General features: G+C 35.6%; 1 protein-coding gene across 2 annotated transcripts in view; it reads right to left on the reverse strand.

Moving 5' to 3' along the window:
- PRKG1 (protein kinase cGMP-dependent 1) overlaps positions 1–19348 on the reverse strand; it is a 1080615-nt gene that overhangs the window by 912689 nt on the left and 148578 nt on the right. For both annotated transcript variants that reach the window (XM_059662699.1, XM_059662698.1), the window contains exon 2: positions 15764–15930. In XM_059662699.1, the coding sequence (XP_059518682.1) occupies positions 15764–15930 (167 nt within the window). The remainder of the gene's footprint in view (positions 1–15763; positions 15931–19348) is intronic.

Below are 19348 nucleotides of genomic sequence, written 5' to 3' on the forward strand. Positions count from 1 at the left end.
TTGTCATGAATGCTAAAAATTTATTAAACTTGGTTTCATTTGTCATAGTCAAGGCATTATAGAGTATAGAAATTTAAACATTTTTATTCACATTTTAAAAAATGTTCTTTGCTTTCCTTAGGGAAAAGTTTAGCTCAACTGGTTACCTCTTGAGCATAACTGGGATAGGCATCCACATTGATGGATTATTTATACATAGTTTTTGGAATCTTTCTATAACTGGAATCTTAAATATACCAAGTGATTCATGGCATGGCCACAATAAGGTATACTGGGCTTCAAAATGTCATCGTTACGAAGTTGAGGATCTATATATGTGTATATACACATACCCATGCACACACATTGTCTCTCTAAGGATGTTAATCAAAAGTCTGCACAGTCTCACAGTCTGCCCTGGCTAGTGTTGTTCAGTGGTTAGAATGCCAGCTCATGCACCAAAGGGTCTCAGGTTCGATTCCCAGTCAAGAGCATGTTCCTGGGTTGTAGCTCTCTCCCTGCCCTTGGTCGAGGCACATGCTGGGAGCAACCAGTGGATATGTCTCTCACACATTGATGTTTCTCTCTCTCTCTCCCTCCCTCACTCTCTCCCTCCCTTTCTCCATTCCACTCTCTTTGAAAAGCATTAAAAAAAATATCCTCAGGTGAGGATTAACAAAAAACACCAAAAAAAACTAAAAACAAAACAAAAGTCTGCATAGTCCAAATGACACTCTGTTAGATCAAACAGGCAATTGTTTAAAGCCTTGGCTTATTAAATTTCTACAGAGGATTTAGAGCTTAAAAGACTAAATGTGGAAGATTTTAAAAATTAAATAAAGTTTAACCCACAGGGAAAATAGGTAAATAATTTTCCAAATGAACTAGATGCTTAATAACTCTTAAAAATTATCAGAAGTTATAATGGTTCTTTATTAATTTTCATTATCTGGAAGAAGATAATTCCAGATTTGAAGGGAATTTAATATAGGAGTGTGTGTATGTGTGTGGGCGGGGGGGGGGGGGGTGTATTTTGGTGTAGAGGAGTATATTTAGCATTGAAACAAGATTGATTACCAATGATTATTTAAATGGTGTAACACTATGTGTTAGCCAAGGGCTTGGCCTGGAGGAATGCCCACATGGTTTCTACCCACATGAAACTTAGAAAGACTGGTGGGCCAAAAACTTTCTTCTATATCCATGTTTTCATTTAGTCTTTTGAACTAAAATTCTACTAATAAATTAAGAAAACATATTTGATACATAGACCTAGGCTTGAAGATTTGCAAATATACACAGAAATTCAATCTTTCCCTTCGGCAGTGTTTGGAAAGTAGTGTGTGTTGTTCCACAAAGGGTGACCTAACAAGATAAATATACACACATACAGATCTTGGAGAGAATATTGGGCCAATTTTCAAAATGGTATATTACAAAGAAATAGAAGCTATTTTTCTTTCATACTGATAGCCCAACCTCAAGCTTTCCAAATGAAACATAATGCATCCTGTGTGTCATCTCTCAGTTGCCTGGTTGTAAAATACTTTATTCTTTCCCATTTTCTTAGTAAATTTTATCTTCACACTAGGTTCTTTATTTCAAAACATATTTTAAGTGATATATGGTTTATGACTTTTTCTGGTCAAAAAAACACATTTAAACCTGAATAGAAGTTCTCTAACTCTTAAGCTAAACAGTAGTAGGGAGAAACAGCAGCACTTGGTTTAAGTGGAAGATTAGGTGAGGTTTGCAGAATGAAGCAGTTTGGAATAGGTGATGCAATTTTATTATATGGAAGTGACTCATTCTGTCACCACTGAGTGCAAAATTGTTATTTGGAAGTAAATGTGTGAACTCAATACTCTTTCGAAAAACATAAATAATAGCTCATCATGATTTGTTCATCCTAGAAAATAAACATAAGACACCAACTTAAAAGATAAATGAAATGCTAGTTTTCTCCATTAGCAAAAAAGATACAATAAAAATATTCTTTGAAATGAGAAAAATGAGTTATGAAATTAATTCAAAAGTTCATAGGAGGAAACACAATATCCCGTATAAAATAATTTATTTCCCATATAATTAACTTAGTATTAAAAAATCAACATTTAGTGAACATATGCTGTGGCAGGCCCTGTGTAAATCCTGGGGTTACAGAGAACATAAGTAGTTCCTGTCCTTAAGTTGCTTATGAGAGAGAAACAAATATGGTATAGTGTCTCCTAAAATTCATTCTCTCCCTTACTTTAGCAAGAAAATGTCCCACCAATTTTTTATTGGACCACAGCTACCTTTGTAGAGGTTGCAGATTTTAGTTTTTCTTGAGCTAAGTATTGGACAAGAGGATGAGAGCAGATGCAGGGTGCAACTTCACTTCAAGGATGAAGCTCCTTGCCCTGCTATTTCTCTCCTTTCCTTCTCACGGGTTGGAACACCTGCACACAAGCTAACGACCCCGCTTCCACTGTTTACAGTGGTCACACCTAGGTAACACAGAAGCAACAAGATGGAACACCCCTGGGTGCCCGAGTAACCACATGAAGCACAGCTGCTCCACCAGCACCTTTTACTCAGCTCAATACCACATGAAAGACAAATAAACGCCTATCTCACGTTGACCACTATTTTGAGTGCTCTCTGCTACTCCACCACAGTGAAACCTAATACAATAAATAAGCAAAAATTGCATACTAGATATTTGCTGACAGTCTTGTGCCTCAAATAGTCTTGCCAATTTCTATAAAGGGCAATTCCATTCTTCTACTTGTTTTGGACAAAAAGTTGGACTCTTTGAATCCTCTCTTTATCTCACATACTGTTTTTAATCCAATCCATTATTAAGTACTATTGGCTGAACTTCCAAAATAGTTTCCAAATTTAATCTTTCTTCAAACCTTAGCCCAAGTCATGCTTATCTCCCTTCTTGACTATTTCAATCAGCTTCCAAAACTGATAACCCTGCTTCCCTCCTTGCTATCAGAGTATACCTTTCATAGCTGCAAAAGAGCCATAAATTAGAGCATGTTGCTCTTCTACTCAAACCTGCTATGGATTTCCAGCTTGATTTAAAAAATAATAATAAAAGTCCATAACGTGGCCCACAAGGCCATTGGGGCTTGGTTATATCATGGATCTCTTTACCTAACTTCCTTACCTCCAGCTCTTAAACACTATTTCCCCTTTAGCCACACTTGCTTCCATACTACTCCTTGAAGATTGTCTCAGGGCTTTGCACATTTTTATTTTCTCCGCCTAAAATGCTCTTCCCTCAGATATTAGCATGGCCAATAGTCCTTGTTCATGGCCCTGCTTCTGCTCAACGTTCAATTTATAGAGGCCTTCCCTGACTATCCTCCATCACACAGCAAATTCTTTCCCATCAGGCATGTCGCTCTCTCTGTCCATAGCATTTATCACCACCCAATTTTACTCATCCCAAAAAATGTATACACACATTTTGAATAATTATAAAGGCAGTGTTAATTAAAATACATTTGGGACACCCTCCACATAGCACCCGCTGACCCCTGAAAGTCAATCTATTGTGAGAACAGGAAATAAAATGTACTTTTGCAGAAAACACTCAGCTATGACTTGCATAAAAATAAGTTCTAAAATTAATTTCTCACAAGATAAAGTCACATGTGTTCACAGTTGGAGTAAGCCTTTTATCTTCCAATGTTACTTATCTCATAAGAACTGCCTTTGGGAGAAGAAGAAAGTTGTCTTTCTAAGAACAATAAATGAAAGTGGCCAGGTTGCTTTTTAGTTTTTTAACTTATCTCAAGAAAATGCTTAATGGCGTGGTAGTGAGATATCAAAACAAGCAAATACACTAGCAAACAAAAAAGCCTCTTGCGAAATACATCATAAAAAAAATTTATAGAGATTTCAAACATTTTACTTAGCAATAAGAATATAAAAGGAGACATCCAATGAACAACATGCAATTTAGATTTACATATGCACTGAGATTACTACACTGGGTCCACATATAAAACAAGATTCTTTTTTTAAATTTGAAAGCATTTAAGGTATTAAATGAGTTATTGTACTAAGCCTTCAAAACACACAATGTTACATCTTCTAGGATTTTTAAGTGAGAAATAAGCCCAGTATAAAATCATTTCCTTCTCCAAAAATGATAACTGGAATTCAAATAAAATTTCTTCTACTCCTTTAGAACTATAATTAAAGTCTAATTACCAAAAAAAAAAAAATCAGTATTGTACTACACTAATTCAAGATAATCATTGGGAACCCAATTCAATTTCCAAATCATGAACATTAGAAAGTGTGCAAACAGAACCACAAAATGCTTCAAGGATACCTTTCAGACTGTGAAATGGAATGTAATTAAGGAAATAATGAGCACTTCCATGGAACAAACTTGCCCATTGTTGATCTGTTGGCTATTTGCTCTAGATTTAAATGCAGGCCTTTACAGAAAAATTTTTGCTTCTAATTTACCAAGATTTTATTTACAAGACATTTGTTTTGTGACATGGTCCTATTTATGTACTAGAGGCCCGGTGCACGAAATTCATGCACGGGAGGGGGGGTGGCTTCCTCAGCCCAGCCTGCATCCTCTCCAATTGGGGACCTCTTGGGGGATGTCCAACTGCTGGCCCACAGGGATCAGGCCTAAACCAGCAGTCAGACATCCCTCTTGCAATCTGAGACGGCTGGCTCCTAACCGGTCACCTGCCTGCCTGCCTCATCGCCCCTAACTGCCTCTGCCTGCCTGCCTGATCGCCCCTACCTGCCCTCCCCTGCTGGCCTGATCTCGCCCCCAACTGCTCTCACCTGCTGGCCTGATCTCGCCCCCAACTGCCTCTGCCTACCTGATCACCCCTACTGCCCTCCCCTGCCGGCCTGATCTTGCCCCCAACTGCCCTCCCCTGCCAGCCTGATCTTGCCCTCAACTGTCCTCCTCTGCCGGCCTGATCACCCCTAACTGCCTCTGCCTCGGCCCCCACCACCATGGCTTTGTCTGGAAGAAAGTCGGATGTCCGGAAGATGGCTGGTTGACCTGGTCTAATTAGCATATTACCCTTTTATTAGTATAGATAGATTATGTAGCATAGGATTGCTTAAATGTGGGGGAAAGCCTTTTCCAGCAGGAGGAGATGCTCTTGGCAGACAAAAATACATAATCCCTATATCTGGACTGATAGCCAGTCATATGCACCATACTGCCAAACAGGCTATTAAAAAATTGAACCTCTTTCTTACACCTTACACCAAACAGCTGTTGCTCTTAAAACCCCTCCTCCGCCCCCAATTTAGGTTCTGCCTTCGCAGTTCACCCAGATTTGGTTCTGATTGGTCGGTTTCTATGCCAGTCAGCATTAGAAGCTCCTCCTCCTAGGCAGCCATTGGCTCCTCACACTTCACCCAGATTTGGTTCTGATTGGTCAGTTTCTATGCTAGTCAGCATCTCCAGGACTATCTCCCGGCATGATCTGCAGCCCCCTTTGCAGTCGGTGCTGGGTCACAGCGCTCCCAGTGGCGGCAGTCAGTGCTGGGTCGCCACAGCAACCTAGCACTGATTGCAGGGCTGACTTCTGGTTGGTCAAGCCTTTGGTTGTTTTGGACATTATGGACCCTGGGTTTTTATATATTAGGATTATTTGGGGGAGGAGGGAGCAGATATATGATAATTTGAACTTCAATCCCAGTTTCTTTTCTGAAACAAACATCCAGTCAGTCATATTTGTCTTTATGTCATATAGTTTAGGCAGTATTCTCAAACTTTTAATCTCAGAACCTGTTTATCAAAAATTATTGAAGACCTCAGAGAGCTTTTGCTTATGTAGGCTGATGTTTACTCCATTAGAGCTTAAAACTGAGAAAATTTTAAAATATTTATTCACTTGAAAATAATACATTTATTACATGTTAAAAATATATTTTTATAAAATTAAGTACATTTTAAAAACAAAGAGTTTAGTAAAAACCATGCCATTATTTTATACTTTTTGGAAATCGAATTGATGTATGCCCAGGAGAAGATAGTTACATTTTCTGTTTCTATACTTAATTGGCTGCTATATTACACACCATGTGCCTTCTAGAAAACTCCACTGTACACTCACAAGAAGAATAAGACAGAACACAAATAACATGCTTATGTTATTATGAAAATAGTTTTGACCTCAAGGAGCACCTAAAAGGTCCCCAGACTATACTTTGAGAATTCTTGCTTTAAGGATATTAGTTGGCAGAAAATAGGAAGAAATTTTCAGTTTACTGCAAAGATTTTTTTATGGAGAATTAAAACATTTTTACGACTATATCTATTAAATCTGTTGAAATATACAAAAATTTCCATTTAGTCTGTTGCATATAAAACTATTATAATTAGGAGAACTACATTAATTAATCTTCCTTTTAAACCTGGTTTGGTTAACTGAATACTCCTACCTCCACACTCTGACTTCTTAACTGAGATTTCAGACATGTGTATCCCTTGTCCTTGAATTGACATCTCCAATAGGATGCCTAATAGCCATCTAACTTCACATTGTCAGAACAGAACTCTAGCTTTACTTCCATAAACATGAACGGCTCTCACTTTTGTCCCTCAGAAAATGGCACCACCATTCACCCAACTATTTAAACTAAAAACCTAAAAGTCATTCCCAACTTCTCTTTTTTGAGCGCCATGTGACATCTACTCTATGAGCTGCCAAAATATACCTCTTTCCTTTGGATCCCACGCTGCCATCCTAGCCCTAGTATCCCCATTTTCCCCACAATGTTATATTTTTCCCAACTTTTGATAATTAGTGTAATTAATTTATCTACTTATAAACATAAATCAGACCCTATCCCATCTCACCCTAAATTCTTACAATTCTATATAAATTTCTTGGAATGAAAATTAACTACTTACAGAGTCCTACATGTGGCCTGGGCTCTACCAACCTCTCCATCCTTAACTCACACCATTGCCTTCTTTCTGTCTCTTTAACTTTCCCCACCATCTAGCTTCTCTACTTGCTGTTGTCCTCATCTGGAAACCACCATCCAAGCTTCTGTGTGCCTGGCTTCTTCCTGTCATTTAGGTCTCAACTCAAATGCTTCCCTCTCAGAGGAGCCTTCTCTGACCAGGTCAGTCATTGCTAGACCCACCTTCATGATTCTCTTACATCACCGAGTTTCACCTAATTTATTCATAAATATTTCACTATATGAGGGTATTTGGCTTATCTCCATGCATGTTCTTTGTCCTTTTCCCCTACAACCATCACCAGAATTTAAACTCTAGAAAAACAGGGACTGTATGTGACTTGTTCACAGTTGTATTTTCAGTGTCCACCCAGACATAGTCAGAATTGAATTATAGGAATAAATAAATAAGCAAATGAAGTAATAAATGAATCATAGTCAAGACACTGTATTGCAAAAATAACTTAATTAAATGCTGTCTTTGCTATTCTCAATTACCAAGGAAAATACAAAGAATTCCATATATTCATGGACGACAGCTGTATGCTTTATCTTTAATGCCTTTCTACTTTTGTACTAACTCACCATATGGAGGGGGGGAAAAGCATGGTAATTCAGCAACATCTTGTATATATGTAACCTAATTTTCAAAACACACAAAATTTTTTCTTATTTCATGTCTTTGATCTTTAGAATTAATGTAATAAATAAAAATTTAAATATATATGATTAAATGAAAAGATTTTCAAGACTTTCCAAACAAGTCATCTTAATTTTTTAAGAGAACGATAAGCAAAATGGTACCAAAAAAGAAAAAAAAACCTATAAACCAAGTCTTTTTCTTTGCAGACTAATTTTGAATTCACTTAAGAGCCTTATCATTGATGTTTATTATTGTTGTTATTAATCTCTTTCTTATAAATTTCAATTTACACAGGTAGAATCCTATATGTGATATTATGATCACCCCATCATCTCCTGCAATATAATCTAAACTCTAAGAATGAATAACTTTACGTAAATTCATACAGATACATATGAGCGCGCAGTACAAATATGTACATATGTATATTTCCAACAGGGTGTCAATAAAAATCTCTGCACTGGAAATACTGAAGCAAATTATTATAAAATCTTTAAAAAATTGTTGTGAGGGCATGTACCAAGATTGAATAAACCATCAGGGACAGCATAAAAGTATATTAAGATCATTGCTGAAGGTATTAAACACTTCAAAACATTATGAAATTTAATGTAGTAGTAGTATAAAATTGTGCTCTGTAAACATGATCCAAACATAAAATTTAGCATTGAATTATGCTAGCCATAAAATATTAATATATATGATAAGTATGTGTGTGAATTATGCTCTAGTCATAAAATGAATATACTGTATTTGGTAAATATGTGTATGGCTTTCAGTGAAAGTTATTGCAACAGACAATTATACTCTCCTAGGAACAAATGTTCTCCTTGTTCTTTTGACCAGTGGGGAATAAAAGACATTTTAAAGAAGCATGCTCAGTTTTAAAAGGAAAATTTGAAACACATTGACTATGAATTACAACTTGCATAAAGTTTTAGTTTTCCTCTGTAAATACATCATCATGTATTTGTGAAATGGGAAACCACCTTTCACCAGAGTTGTACCAAGTTCAGTAGATGCTTTTTCTAATATGACTTTGCTATTGATAAGTGAACAGAGTAACTTCATTTGCTATGATATTGAAAGTATACAGAGTAACTTAACTGTTCTTGTTACAGTATACAAATAGCAAACAGCAAACAAATAAAATAAATTTGGTTTTAAAAGCATTTGCTCCTCTTATTCTTATGAATAACTATAAAGAAGTTTATGATACACAAAAAGCAATTCACCTTAATAAAGTTGGGCAAATTAAGCTGGAAAAATGGTTCTAAACAAATCATTAATGTAAACATCTTAATAATAATAATTCCTTGATATTTTAATATGCTTGAAATGTGAATTCTCAGAAATTGGTCTTAAGACCATTTTAAGTCATCTATGATAATTCAGAATCTCCTTGTACTACTTACAAAGCTTTAATACAAGAATATTTTTGTTTTCATCAGAAAGGAGTTTATAGAAGGGGCTAAGTATAAAGATCAGATTCAGACTGCATCCTTCCAAAGCTATAACAGTTAAATTCAAATAGAGTATGTGCAATTACAGGCTACTTTCTGAAATGCAATCAAGGGAGAATTCCAAAGAGACCTATTCTGATGCTCACTGGTAGGGATGGGGTGGGCTGTTGCCATGGTAGACACACCATGAAGCTTCAATGTGCTGGGAAGTAGCTCCAATCTGTCCTGCCCTTTGAAAGTGTGCCAAAATGATTACTAACCATTCAAGGATATTTCATTAGAGGGATGGATATTAAAAGCATTAGTCTACCCAGCCATCCACAAAAATCTTTGAAAATCTTGTTAGAGAGCTTGAAGAAATACATCTATGTGTTTTTAAAATGAACCCACAATAATTTTAAAATCCTGTTTAATGTTCAGCATGCAAATTACTCAACAGATCCACGTAATGATGGCTGAAATAAATTTCACCTCATTAGCAATAAATTAATGTGTCATTGCATTATTGCCAAAATGGTACTGACCCATGTTTTATTTTCACTTTTCAGTTCTGATGTTTTAATTTTCATTAAAAATGTATCTTAAACTTTCAAATTTGGCATTTTCTAAAAATTGAATAGAGAAATTGATATTTTAGCAAAATGAGTCCTCATATAAGTGAAAATCCATAACTGTTATGAAGTATAGGAAGAGAAAAAATACATACTTGTATCTTTTTAACATAATCTGTGACCTGCTTTACCAATTTCAGATTAATTTTTTGGAAAAATGTTATGTTTTCAAATATCATCTCAGAAAAACAAGCATATAAAATTGTAATTATTTTAGCTTTCATGAGTCTTCAAAAGTAAGGAAATTCACACTATTCACCATCTCAATGTAGTGCATTCAATTCCACCATTAATAATTTAGAAAGACAATAGAGAATTATACATTAGTAGAACTACATGTGATAAGGTCCTATTTTACAAAATCAAACAAAGACCTAAGTAGCCAGATGAGTATTAAAAACACTACCTTTTAAAATATGTCAATATTTCAATAATGATGTTCTTGACCAATTCATCTTGCTCATTTTTCTTGAATTGTACAAGAAATACCATTACTTGATTATGGTACATATACATAAATCCTTATATATGTTAGCCAAAAAAACATATGACTCAGCTTAATCACCTACCTCTATTCATCAAATTTGTCACTAAATGACATAATTATTGCCAAATATAAAATCTACCTTCACAGAAACACATTATCAAGCATATTTAAAAACATATTTACTGCCATCAGAGGACAATTTATAAATTTTATATGTTGGAGGGGAGGGCTGTATTGCCCTTTCAGCTTCCTACTTGAAAAGAATAGCTCTTTTTTAGACCATAAATGTGGATATATTCCTTGATTGATAACAGCTTTCACTCTCCACCAATGCATGGTCACACATACACATACACACATATACACAGGCATGAGAAATACTTGCCTTCTATAATGTCTTACAAAGATACAAAAAGCACCAACCAAGAAGAAGATAGATATATTCCACTATCTTAAAGCTATTAACTTCTGTTCATCAGAAGATATCACAAAGGAGGCAAAATATAGACTATAAATGGAAGGAGATATTTGAAATACAAGTAATTCACAAGGATTAAGCCCCAAAATGTGTAAAGGCAACCAACCAACCAAGCAACCAACCAACAGAAAAACAGGTGGAGAATACTACGGGCACTGACAGAAGAAACACAAACACTACATAAATGTACAAAAATATGCTCAATATCATCATTAATCAGAAGGAAAATAACTGGAAACAATCCAAATATAATCAGTAGTAGAAGGATAAATAAGTTGGGATATATACAGAACAGAATATTGAAGAGCAAACATTTAGTAGACAAATGTACGCAGTCTTATTGATTTTATACAATATAAAGCTCAATAACATTTAAAAGTAAACATGCACATGTCCTGGCGGGGGATGTTTGTGAAGAGGAAACCCCTGGAAGACGGGGTTCCCATAAGCTCACTGGAAGGCTCTCCATTCATGCACCCACAGACCAACTCCTGGCGTTTGGAGAGGGATGGGAGGTGTGTTATGAGTCAGCCACAGGAAATCCTCACCTGCACAAAGTCTCCCCGTGCAGATGCTGTGCAGTCACTGCTAGGATGCCTGCTGGGTGGGGTTCTTGCCATCGCATCAGGGTGCTCATTTCACTTTTGCAACATATTAAATAGCAGAATGCTAACTCTAAAGTCTTCTTCCCTATAACTTGTATTTCTTCTTTGATCATTTAGATTCATGAAGAATCGGTCCCTTTTCGTGTGACAATCTCTCAGCATTTACTAGTAAAAACAGCCTTTCCTCCTTGCTGGTGTTGTTCAGTGGTTGAACATCAACTTATGACCCAGGAGATCAGGGTTCCATTCCCAGTTAGGGCACATGCTGGGATCACGGGCTCCATCCCTAGCATGGATGTGCAGGAGGCGGCCAATCAATGATTCTCTATCATCATTGATGTTTCCATCTCTCTCCCCCTTTCCCTTCCTCTCTGAAATCAATACAAAATATATTAAAAATAAATAAATAAAACAGCCTTTCCTCCTAAAACTTCCATCTACACATGAAATAGTGTCAAAATTTTTAAAAATGTGTTATGCTCCCTATCCTGGCTCAAGCATATAAGAGGTTTTTTTGAAGGGTGGCACCCCAAAATATAACATGATATCCCACATGCCCTCTAAATATATCAGTTTCCTGCCATGAACTCTATAATTGAAATATATTTTAATATTCACATTTAAAACTTTCAGAGACTCATTATTTATGACAAATTTCCATAAATAGATGTTTATTTTGTTTTGTTTTTATATGAACAGTACATAAGCTTTCACTTTAACATTAACATTATAAACTTGGCCCTATAAAGGAACTGCAAAAATAACTTGTGCTTTTGTATTTCACCCATTCTAAAGATCTCTCTCAGATTAACATGAAAACTCATAGGTCAAAAGGCAACACCTAATTTGGGAGAATAAAAACGACCTGTTTCTCACATTAAATTTACTAAGAGAGCTAATTTATATGAAAATGAATTCCATCCTTTCATACTCTCAGGTAGTGTTTTAAATGCCAACTGACATGGAGAGGCTCATCATTAATGTTCAATTTCATATAAAAATCACTCTTTGAACCCATTTTCAGTACATCATTTAATTATATAAAGAGTGAAATGTTTCAGGGGGCGGGAGTAATACAAGTTAAAATATGAATTTGTATAAGTTTACTGTTGATGGTGCCTAGCACGATTCATGTCCAGTTGAAGAATAAATAGTGACAGACACCAGCCTAAACAGGCAGATCTGGTGTCAACCAACTCACTGGAAAAAGAAGCAGATGACCAGTCTTCAGAAGGCATAAGTAAAACCTAGGAGCAGTAACAACAGAATAGTGCCCGGCTGGTGTGGCTCAGTGATTGAGCATCAACCAGGAGGTCAAGGTTCGATTCCTGGTCAGGGCACATGCTGGGTTGCGGGCTCGATCCCCAGTAGGGGATGTGCAGGAGGCAGCCAATCAATGATTCTCTATCATCATTGCTGTTTCTATCTCTCCCTCTCCCTTCCTCTCTATGAAATCAATAAACACATATTTTTTGGGGGGTAAAATCAGAAACATGAGGCTAGTCCCTTGAGAATTGGTGTAAATAATCACAGATCACTTTGTGTACATAAGTCCTATCAAAATAATCATTGTGTGATGAGCCGAAATAATTGTTCCTTCTTAAATTGTTTTTTTAAACCTGTGAGAAAAAATAAAATCAATGCTATTGATTGCAGACAGAAAAAATAAGGCCTTCAGGTACACAGCAGAGTTCAGTCCTAAACAATGACACAGAGGTGCACCAAGATTAAGCCAAATCACAGCCATTTTCCAATAAGAAAAAGGAGCTAGTAAGAGGAGAGAAGTGGATATGAGACAATCTACAGAAAGGTCAGTAAGCAATTCAATGTTTAAAGGATGCACAAAAGCCAAGAAGGTATTTATAGGAAACATCTAGATTATTTTCTTTTTGAACTATTGGCCATTCAAGTTCTATTGTTTTCTTGCAGAAAATCAAACCATTTTTTTTTACGTTATGGATTGAGGTTGTGCATTTTATATAAGCTTCCAAAACTGGGCTCTCCATAGCAAATATGTGCCAACAACACTTGTAATCTGCATATTTTGAAAGTTAACATTAGGTACTGGAACTCTAAAGCTGAATGGCCAAGGTTTTCACCACAACATACTAAATGTATGATCTTGGCCAATTTATTTAACTTATGAGTTTTTCATCTATTAACATGTAGATAATGTAATACCTACCTCTTAAGGTTGTTATGAGGATTAACATTTTAATCCCCATAAAGAGATTAAATAGCACCTGGCATTTATAAGTACTAAATAAAAGCTACTATTAACAAGCATCTCATGAAAAAAAAATGGATGATGTTATTTAAAAGTTTAACTTAAAACAGCCAATGATCAAAGAACATTAAAAGACACTTGCCATTTTCAGAAAATAAAATGTAATCTATCTGCATCCACAATGAAAGATCACAGAAAACACTCAAAACAGGTATCTCTAAGCAAAACCACCACATTAATGGATATGAATAGCCATTTGTAGTAGGAAAATATTAGATTAAGTTCCCAAAGACGATATTTCATTCACATCAACAATTCTGAATCACTAAATCAAAATCTGTTTTAGATGATAGTAGAGTGAAGTTTCTGATTTTAAAAAGGGAGGGAAAGAGTGTAAGAATATTAACAAATATTACATCAGAATTAAGGCCAATTATATCCATTCATTTAAGAAAATAAATTATATTCAAGTATTTTCTAAGACTCACTCATATATTTAAAGACATAATTAAAATGTAAACAGAGCTTTGGCTACTTAATCTACTTATACTGCTGCTTAAGGAAACTAATACCAAATAATTCTGATTAAAACTTGAAACTAAAACTTCTACTGGGCAGCAATTAAGTATCTGAAAGTCACACAGCTCATTTTACTTGAAAATACATGTTAATATATTTACACTCCCTCCAAATGAAGTTCCCCAGCCATCCTAATTAGTGAAGTCTTACCATATGAATATTCTCTTTTGTTAAAATGATGAGAAACTGTGGCATTTAGGTATGCAATAATACTTGGGATACTGCCCAGGCTACAATAAAAATCAGTTAAGGCACATGTTAAACAAGCCCTTTATGAAGCACACTTCCTTTAAATGAAGAGATGTAGGAAAAACTGGACTGATTTTCCATGTGAACTCCTTGGGTGTTTTTTGGAATATCTTGATAATAAGTGAGTGTGTGAAAGATCCTCTATATCCTATTCATTCATTGTTGCTATGGCATACCCTTTATAAATATTAATGCTCACACATGAAAAAGAATCCACCTATAATAAGAACACTGCTATCTACAATTTGAGAAGATTGAATGTGTTGATAAAAAACTAATTAAACAATGAAACATTTCCTCAATTAAAACTTACAAAAAATAAATGACAGGGTTTGTTTTTCTTTTAATTATTCAGATATAAGGATATTAGCACAAGATCAGTCAAAGTTACATTGAACTGGCTAGAATTACAGCTTGGGGTCAGATGGGCATCACTTTATAAGATTACTAGAGGCCCAGAGCACAAAATTCATGCACGGGTAGGGTCCCTAGGAGTGGCCGGCGATCAGGGCCAATCTGTGGGGTGACCAGTGGGGAGATCAGGGGCCCCACTCGTACCGGCCTTTGCTGGCCTGGTGCCTCCCACTTGCCGGCCCTGCCCCCTGCCCCCACCACCAGTCAGGGCCTGAGGGCTGAGGGCAGCTCCTGCATTGAGCATTTGCCCCCTGGTGATCAGTGTGCATCATAGCAACCAGTCATTCCACAGTTTGGTCGATTTGCATATTAGGGTTTTATATAGATAGATAGTCACTGTAGGGACTTTAACTGAAAGGAAATGAGCGCTCATTATTTCAGGATTTTTTTCCTCTCACAAAAGGAAAACATGTCATTATAAATTCCAAGTTAGAAATACGCATTATTAAAATCTACCTTAGCATAAAACATATTTATATAGTGCATGCCTCAGTTTTTTTAAGAGCAGTTTCTATCTTAGTGTGCCCAAGATTTATAAAAACAATCTATCACTCTTATTAATTAGGCAGCTAAAATGCCATCCAACCTTTATCTTCTGCCTCTATCACACACACATAAGACACTAGAAACATTCCATCCTCTTTTTATGGAAGCATCATAGCAGAAAACCTAGTCACATACTGAAAGTTAAAGGCAAAGTTGAAGATACTTTGATTATCTGACCAAACATACTTCTAATAGTCTTGAGCTGCCATGGAAGCTTTCTGAGCTTGCTCAGTGATCTGACAGTGTCTGGTCTTAGTGAAATAAATCACATTTTTCTCTTTCAATGATCATACTTCCCTGTCTGAAGAAATATGAAATTCTCATATTAATATCCTAAACACAAGTACTTCATACAATTAGCATTATAAGTAGTATTTCACCTCTTTACAAACTGTTTCTCAACAAAACAAAAAAGAGAGAGAGAGAGAGAGAAAATGAAATTGGTTCATGTCATCTGTGTGCAGGCTGATAAGCTGAAAAGGGAATATTTGATTTTCAAAAGAGCAGAGTTACAGACCATACCTTCCATGACATACACCAGTGAGCCCACGTCTCCTTCTTTGATGATGCAACTGTCTTTGCCATACTCCACTGGGTACATACAATCCACAATCTCCTGGATCTGCGACAGCTCCAAGTTCTTCATGAAGTCATTGTCAAGGATGGCTTCCTTTATGAGATCCTTGGACCTAGGACAAGAAAGGGAAGACTTACTGGCACATCTGACAAGTGCTTTCAGTCTCTGAGGGTTAGCAGACCCAGAAAGTGCAGGGTTGAGCACACTACACATGCATTTTCTTGTTAGGAATCCAACCGTTTTCTGAAAGACCTGAGAACACAGTAATTTCATGGCCACAGGAAAGGCACTGAGAAATTTTCCTTTAAGTTAAGTATCATTGAATGGACATGTGACAAACAAGAAAATCATACAATTCCATTTTGTTTTAGAATGTTTTTTAATAGCTACAGAGACTGTGGAAAAACCAATGGACACACATTTTAAATTGAAGTTTGCAATTTAATTTAAGAATGTGAACAAAATACAACATTTTATAGAACACTATTATTACTGTATTTATGTATTATAAAAGAACATCAGGATGTATTGTGCCTCTTCCATTAGATTTTATGATCCATGAAGTAAGAAATAATTTTTAATTTTTTTCTCTACTCTATGCCCAGTGCCTATCTGCCATAATACTGGTTATAGTATGAGTATTCAATAAGAAATTGTAAGAACTGGATTCCTAATCAGCTGTTTGAAACCACTGGTAGAAATATGAGTTATTTATTCATATCTCATTCTTCTGTAAAGAATATTTATTTCTCCAAGCATCTGAATTGAGGTAACCAGAAAGATAAAACTCTACTGAACAAGATGTTTCAAACACATGATTTAGACATGGGATTAAATGGGTAGCCAGTGGGGAAAATATTTTAAAATTCTATAATTGGGATTCAGTGTTTGACAGGAAAGTTTTGCAGAACTTAAAAGATGGTGATAATTTGATTCACTGGGATAATAAGCTCCAAATGACTTCCCAAGGATATAAAAAAAATCAAAGTGAATAGAATTTTAAAATATTTTGTCAGGAGATATAATCAGAATACTGTCAGAGAAGTCAGAAACTGGCTAAGGAGAAAGCAAAGACCTCAGCAAAATAGAGGAAAAGCAACACATGTGGAATTTTATATTAAATATCTCAATTTGAAAAGCATTTGACTGCAGCTGTCTTTGTCGCATTTCCTTAGCAAGCGGCTTTCAGGGAAATGACCTGCAGTAGTGAATACCGACTAAATCATCAGACCTGCCCATTTCTGGGTGGTTTTCATCTAGACCTCAGTCTGACTGGACTAGCCTTCACACATTATGTTTTATAATGATTTGGCTTTAAGAAATGAAGGGTCGCCAGGCCTGAGTGGCTCAGTGGTTGAGCATCGACCTATGAACCAGGAGGTCATGTTTCGATTCCAGGTCAGGGCACATATCCAGGTTGCAAACTCGACCTCTAGTGTGGGGCATTCAGGGGGCAGCCAATCAATGATTCTCTATCATCATTGATGTTTCTATCTCTCTTTCCCTCTCCCTTCCTCTCTGAGACCAATAAAAATATATTTTTTTAAAAAATGAAAATTCATCAATATGAAAACATTCACAGACTGGACTGTTATAATGCAATTAAAATTATGTTTATAAAGAGTATTAATGTATAGGGAATTCTTATAGTATTTTTGAAGTGAAAATACATGACACAGAATTATCTCTAGAAGAAAAAGGTCTGTGTGTGATGAAATGTAAAGAAAAGGGTGTTTGGAGTTATTAGATGTATCCAGGACCCAATGTGAGCCTTGCCACCTGTTGTACTTTGAGCAGGTTGTCTTACTTTCCTGAATTTCCATTTTAGCACTTGTAAAATGGCATTTTCAAAACTACCAACCTAACAGAATTATATGTAAGGACCAATGAAAATATAGTGTTACTTTCAGTAAATGGTGGGTGATTAAGCTGGTAGTAATATTAATAGGAAGGGTAGGAATTAAGACTTGAAACAATATCAGAAGAAAATAAGACACTGGCATGAGGGTTCAGTTGCCTTTGGTGACAGAACTATATTTTTCTTTATACTTTTCTCTTTCTATAAAACTTTCTAGAATGGGAATGCTTTTTATATTGAAAAATCTTTAATTTTAAATGTAGTTTATGAAAATATTTATGCTATGAGGTAAAACAAAAAGCTATTTATTGCTCATCTAAGTAATTACTTAAATATAGATACTTAATACTGGTTGACTGTTATTGGTATATTCAATAATATTCTTTTTAATCGATCCTCTTCCTACAGCCTGTATGTAAATACTAGTGGCAGGATTTTTCCCCTAATAAAGAGATGGAGATGATGGCTAATGGTTAAGGACTTCAGAATAGGCTCTATTTAAAGAGTCTGCTTGTGAAACCTTTACTTTAATAGGGCTAGCTAGCTGTATGCTGTTTTCTTAATCTGGCTTGTCAAAACTTTATTTCTTCTAAGGTAAAGAGTCGATTCTCTTGAGTCTTCAAGGCAGGATGTAAAACTTGGTCCCTATCTATGATTTTCATGAGCTCTCCTTTCCTAAGTATTCTCACCATTCCTGACCTCGGCTATACTGCGAGTACCATCATAATGACTGCTGCACTCTGTTGTTCTAAGATTATTTTTGCTAATAACCAGGACTTATTTTCAGGAAATTAATTTTAATCAAAATGATAATTTCTCTTTACCAAAAATTCCTTTATTTTGTTTGGGTCAAAGAATGAGGCCATCAATTGGCTCATATTTTCTAATAATATAAAGATTGGATATTATCAACCTCAGAATCCCAACATGTTTAGCTACACATGGTATCATATCCTTTGGTAAATATGAATAGTGCTCCACTAAAAATATGAGCCCTAGAAATGCCACAAGGGTAGAAATAAATTTCCTTTCCATGAAAATAGTTAGCTCAGTCCAAAGATGATTGACACTAGTCACTTTCTCTTGTCTGATAAACAGTATTATTGACCCATTGTATGAAGACATCAAAAAGATGACACAATGAGATCTAACACAATCCCTTAGAATTTTCCACGTTTAACTAGAAAGACTGAAATTTAGTATATACCTATATTGCCCAAAAGCAGTCAAAATGACTGCATTGTGAAAGAATAATATCAGAGCACACTTCACTTATGTTCCTTAGCTTTTCCAATAACTCACTTCTATTCAACATTTCTTTCATGAATTTAGGGCGCAAAAGAAATAAAATAAACAACTTATTAGAACAAGTATCACTGCATAAAGATTCGAATAACAAGTACTAGTTTAGCTTATTGAGCAACTGCAACTTATCAAGTATCGACAATTTATCATGTACTTGTATGTTATCATGTGACGGTAATCGAAAAAAAATGAAAACTGTTATTTCAATACAGAGCCGAACTGTTATTACTCAATTCAATAATAAGAGTCATTTGATTATTTAAAATTTCCCCAAGCAGTCAAAATGACTGCTTTTGGGCAATATAGGTATAACACATATATATATATACCGGAAATGAAGGAGGGGGAGGTAACTACAATTATTAAT

The sequence above is a fragment of the Myotis daubentonii genome, chromosome 13 (genome assembly GCF_963259705.1).
Source record: "Myotis daubentonii chromosome 13, mMyoDau2.1, whole genome shotgun sequence".
Lineage (NCBI taxonomy): Eukaryota > Metazoa > Chordata > Mammalia > Chiroptera > Vespertilionidae > Myotis > Myotis daubentonii.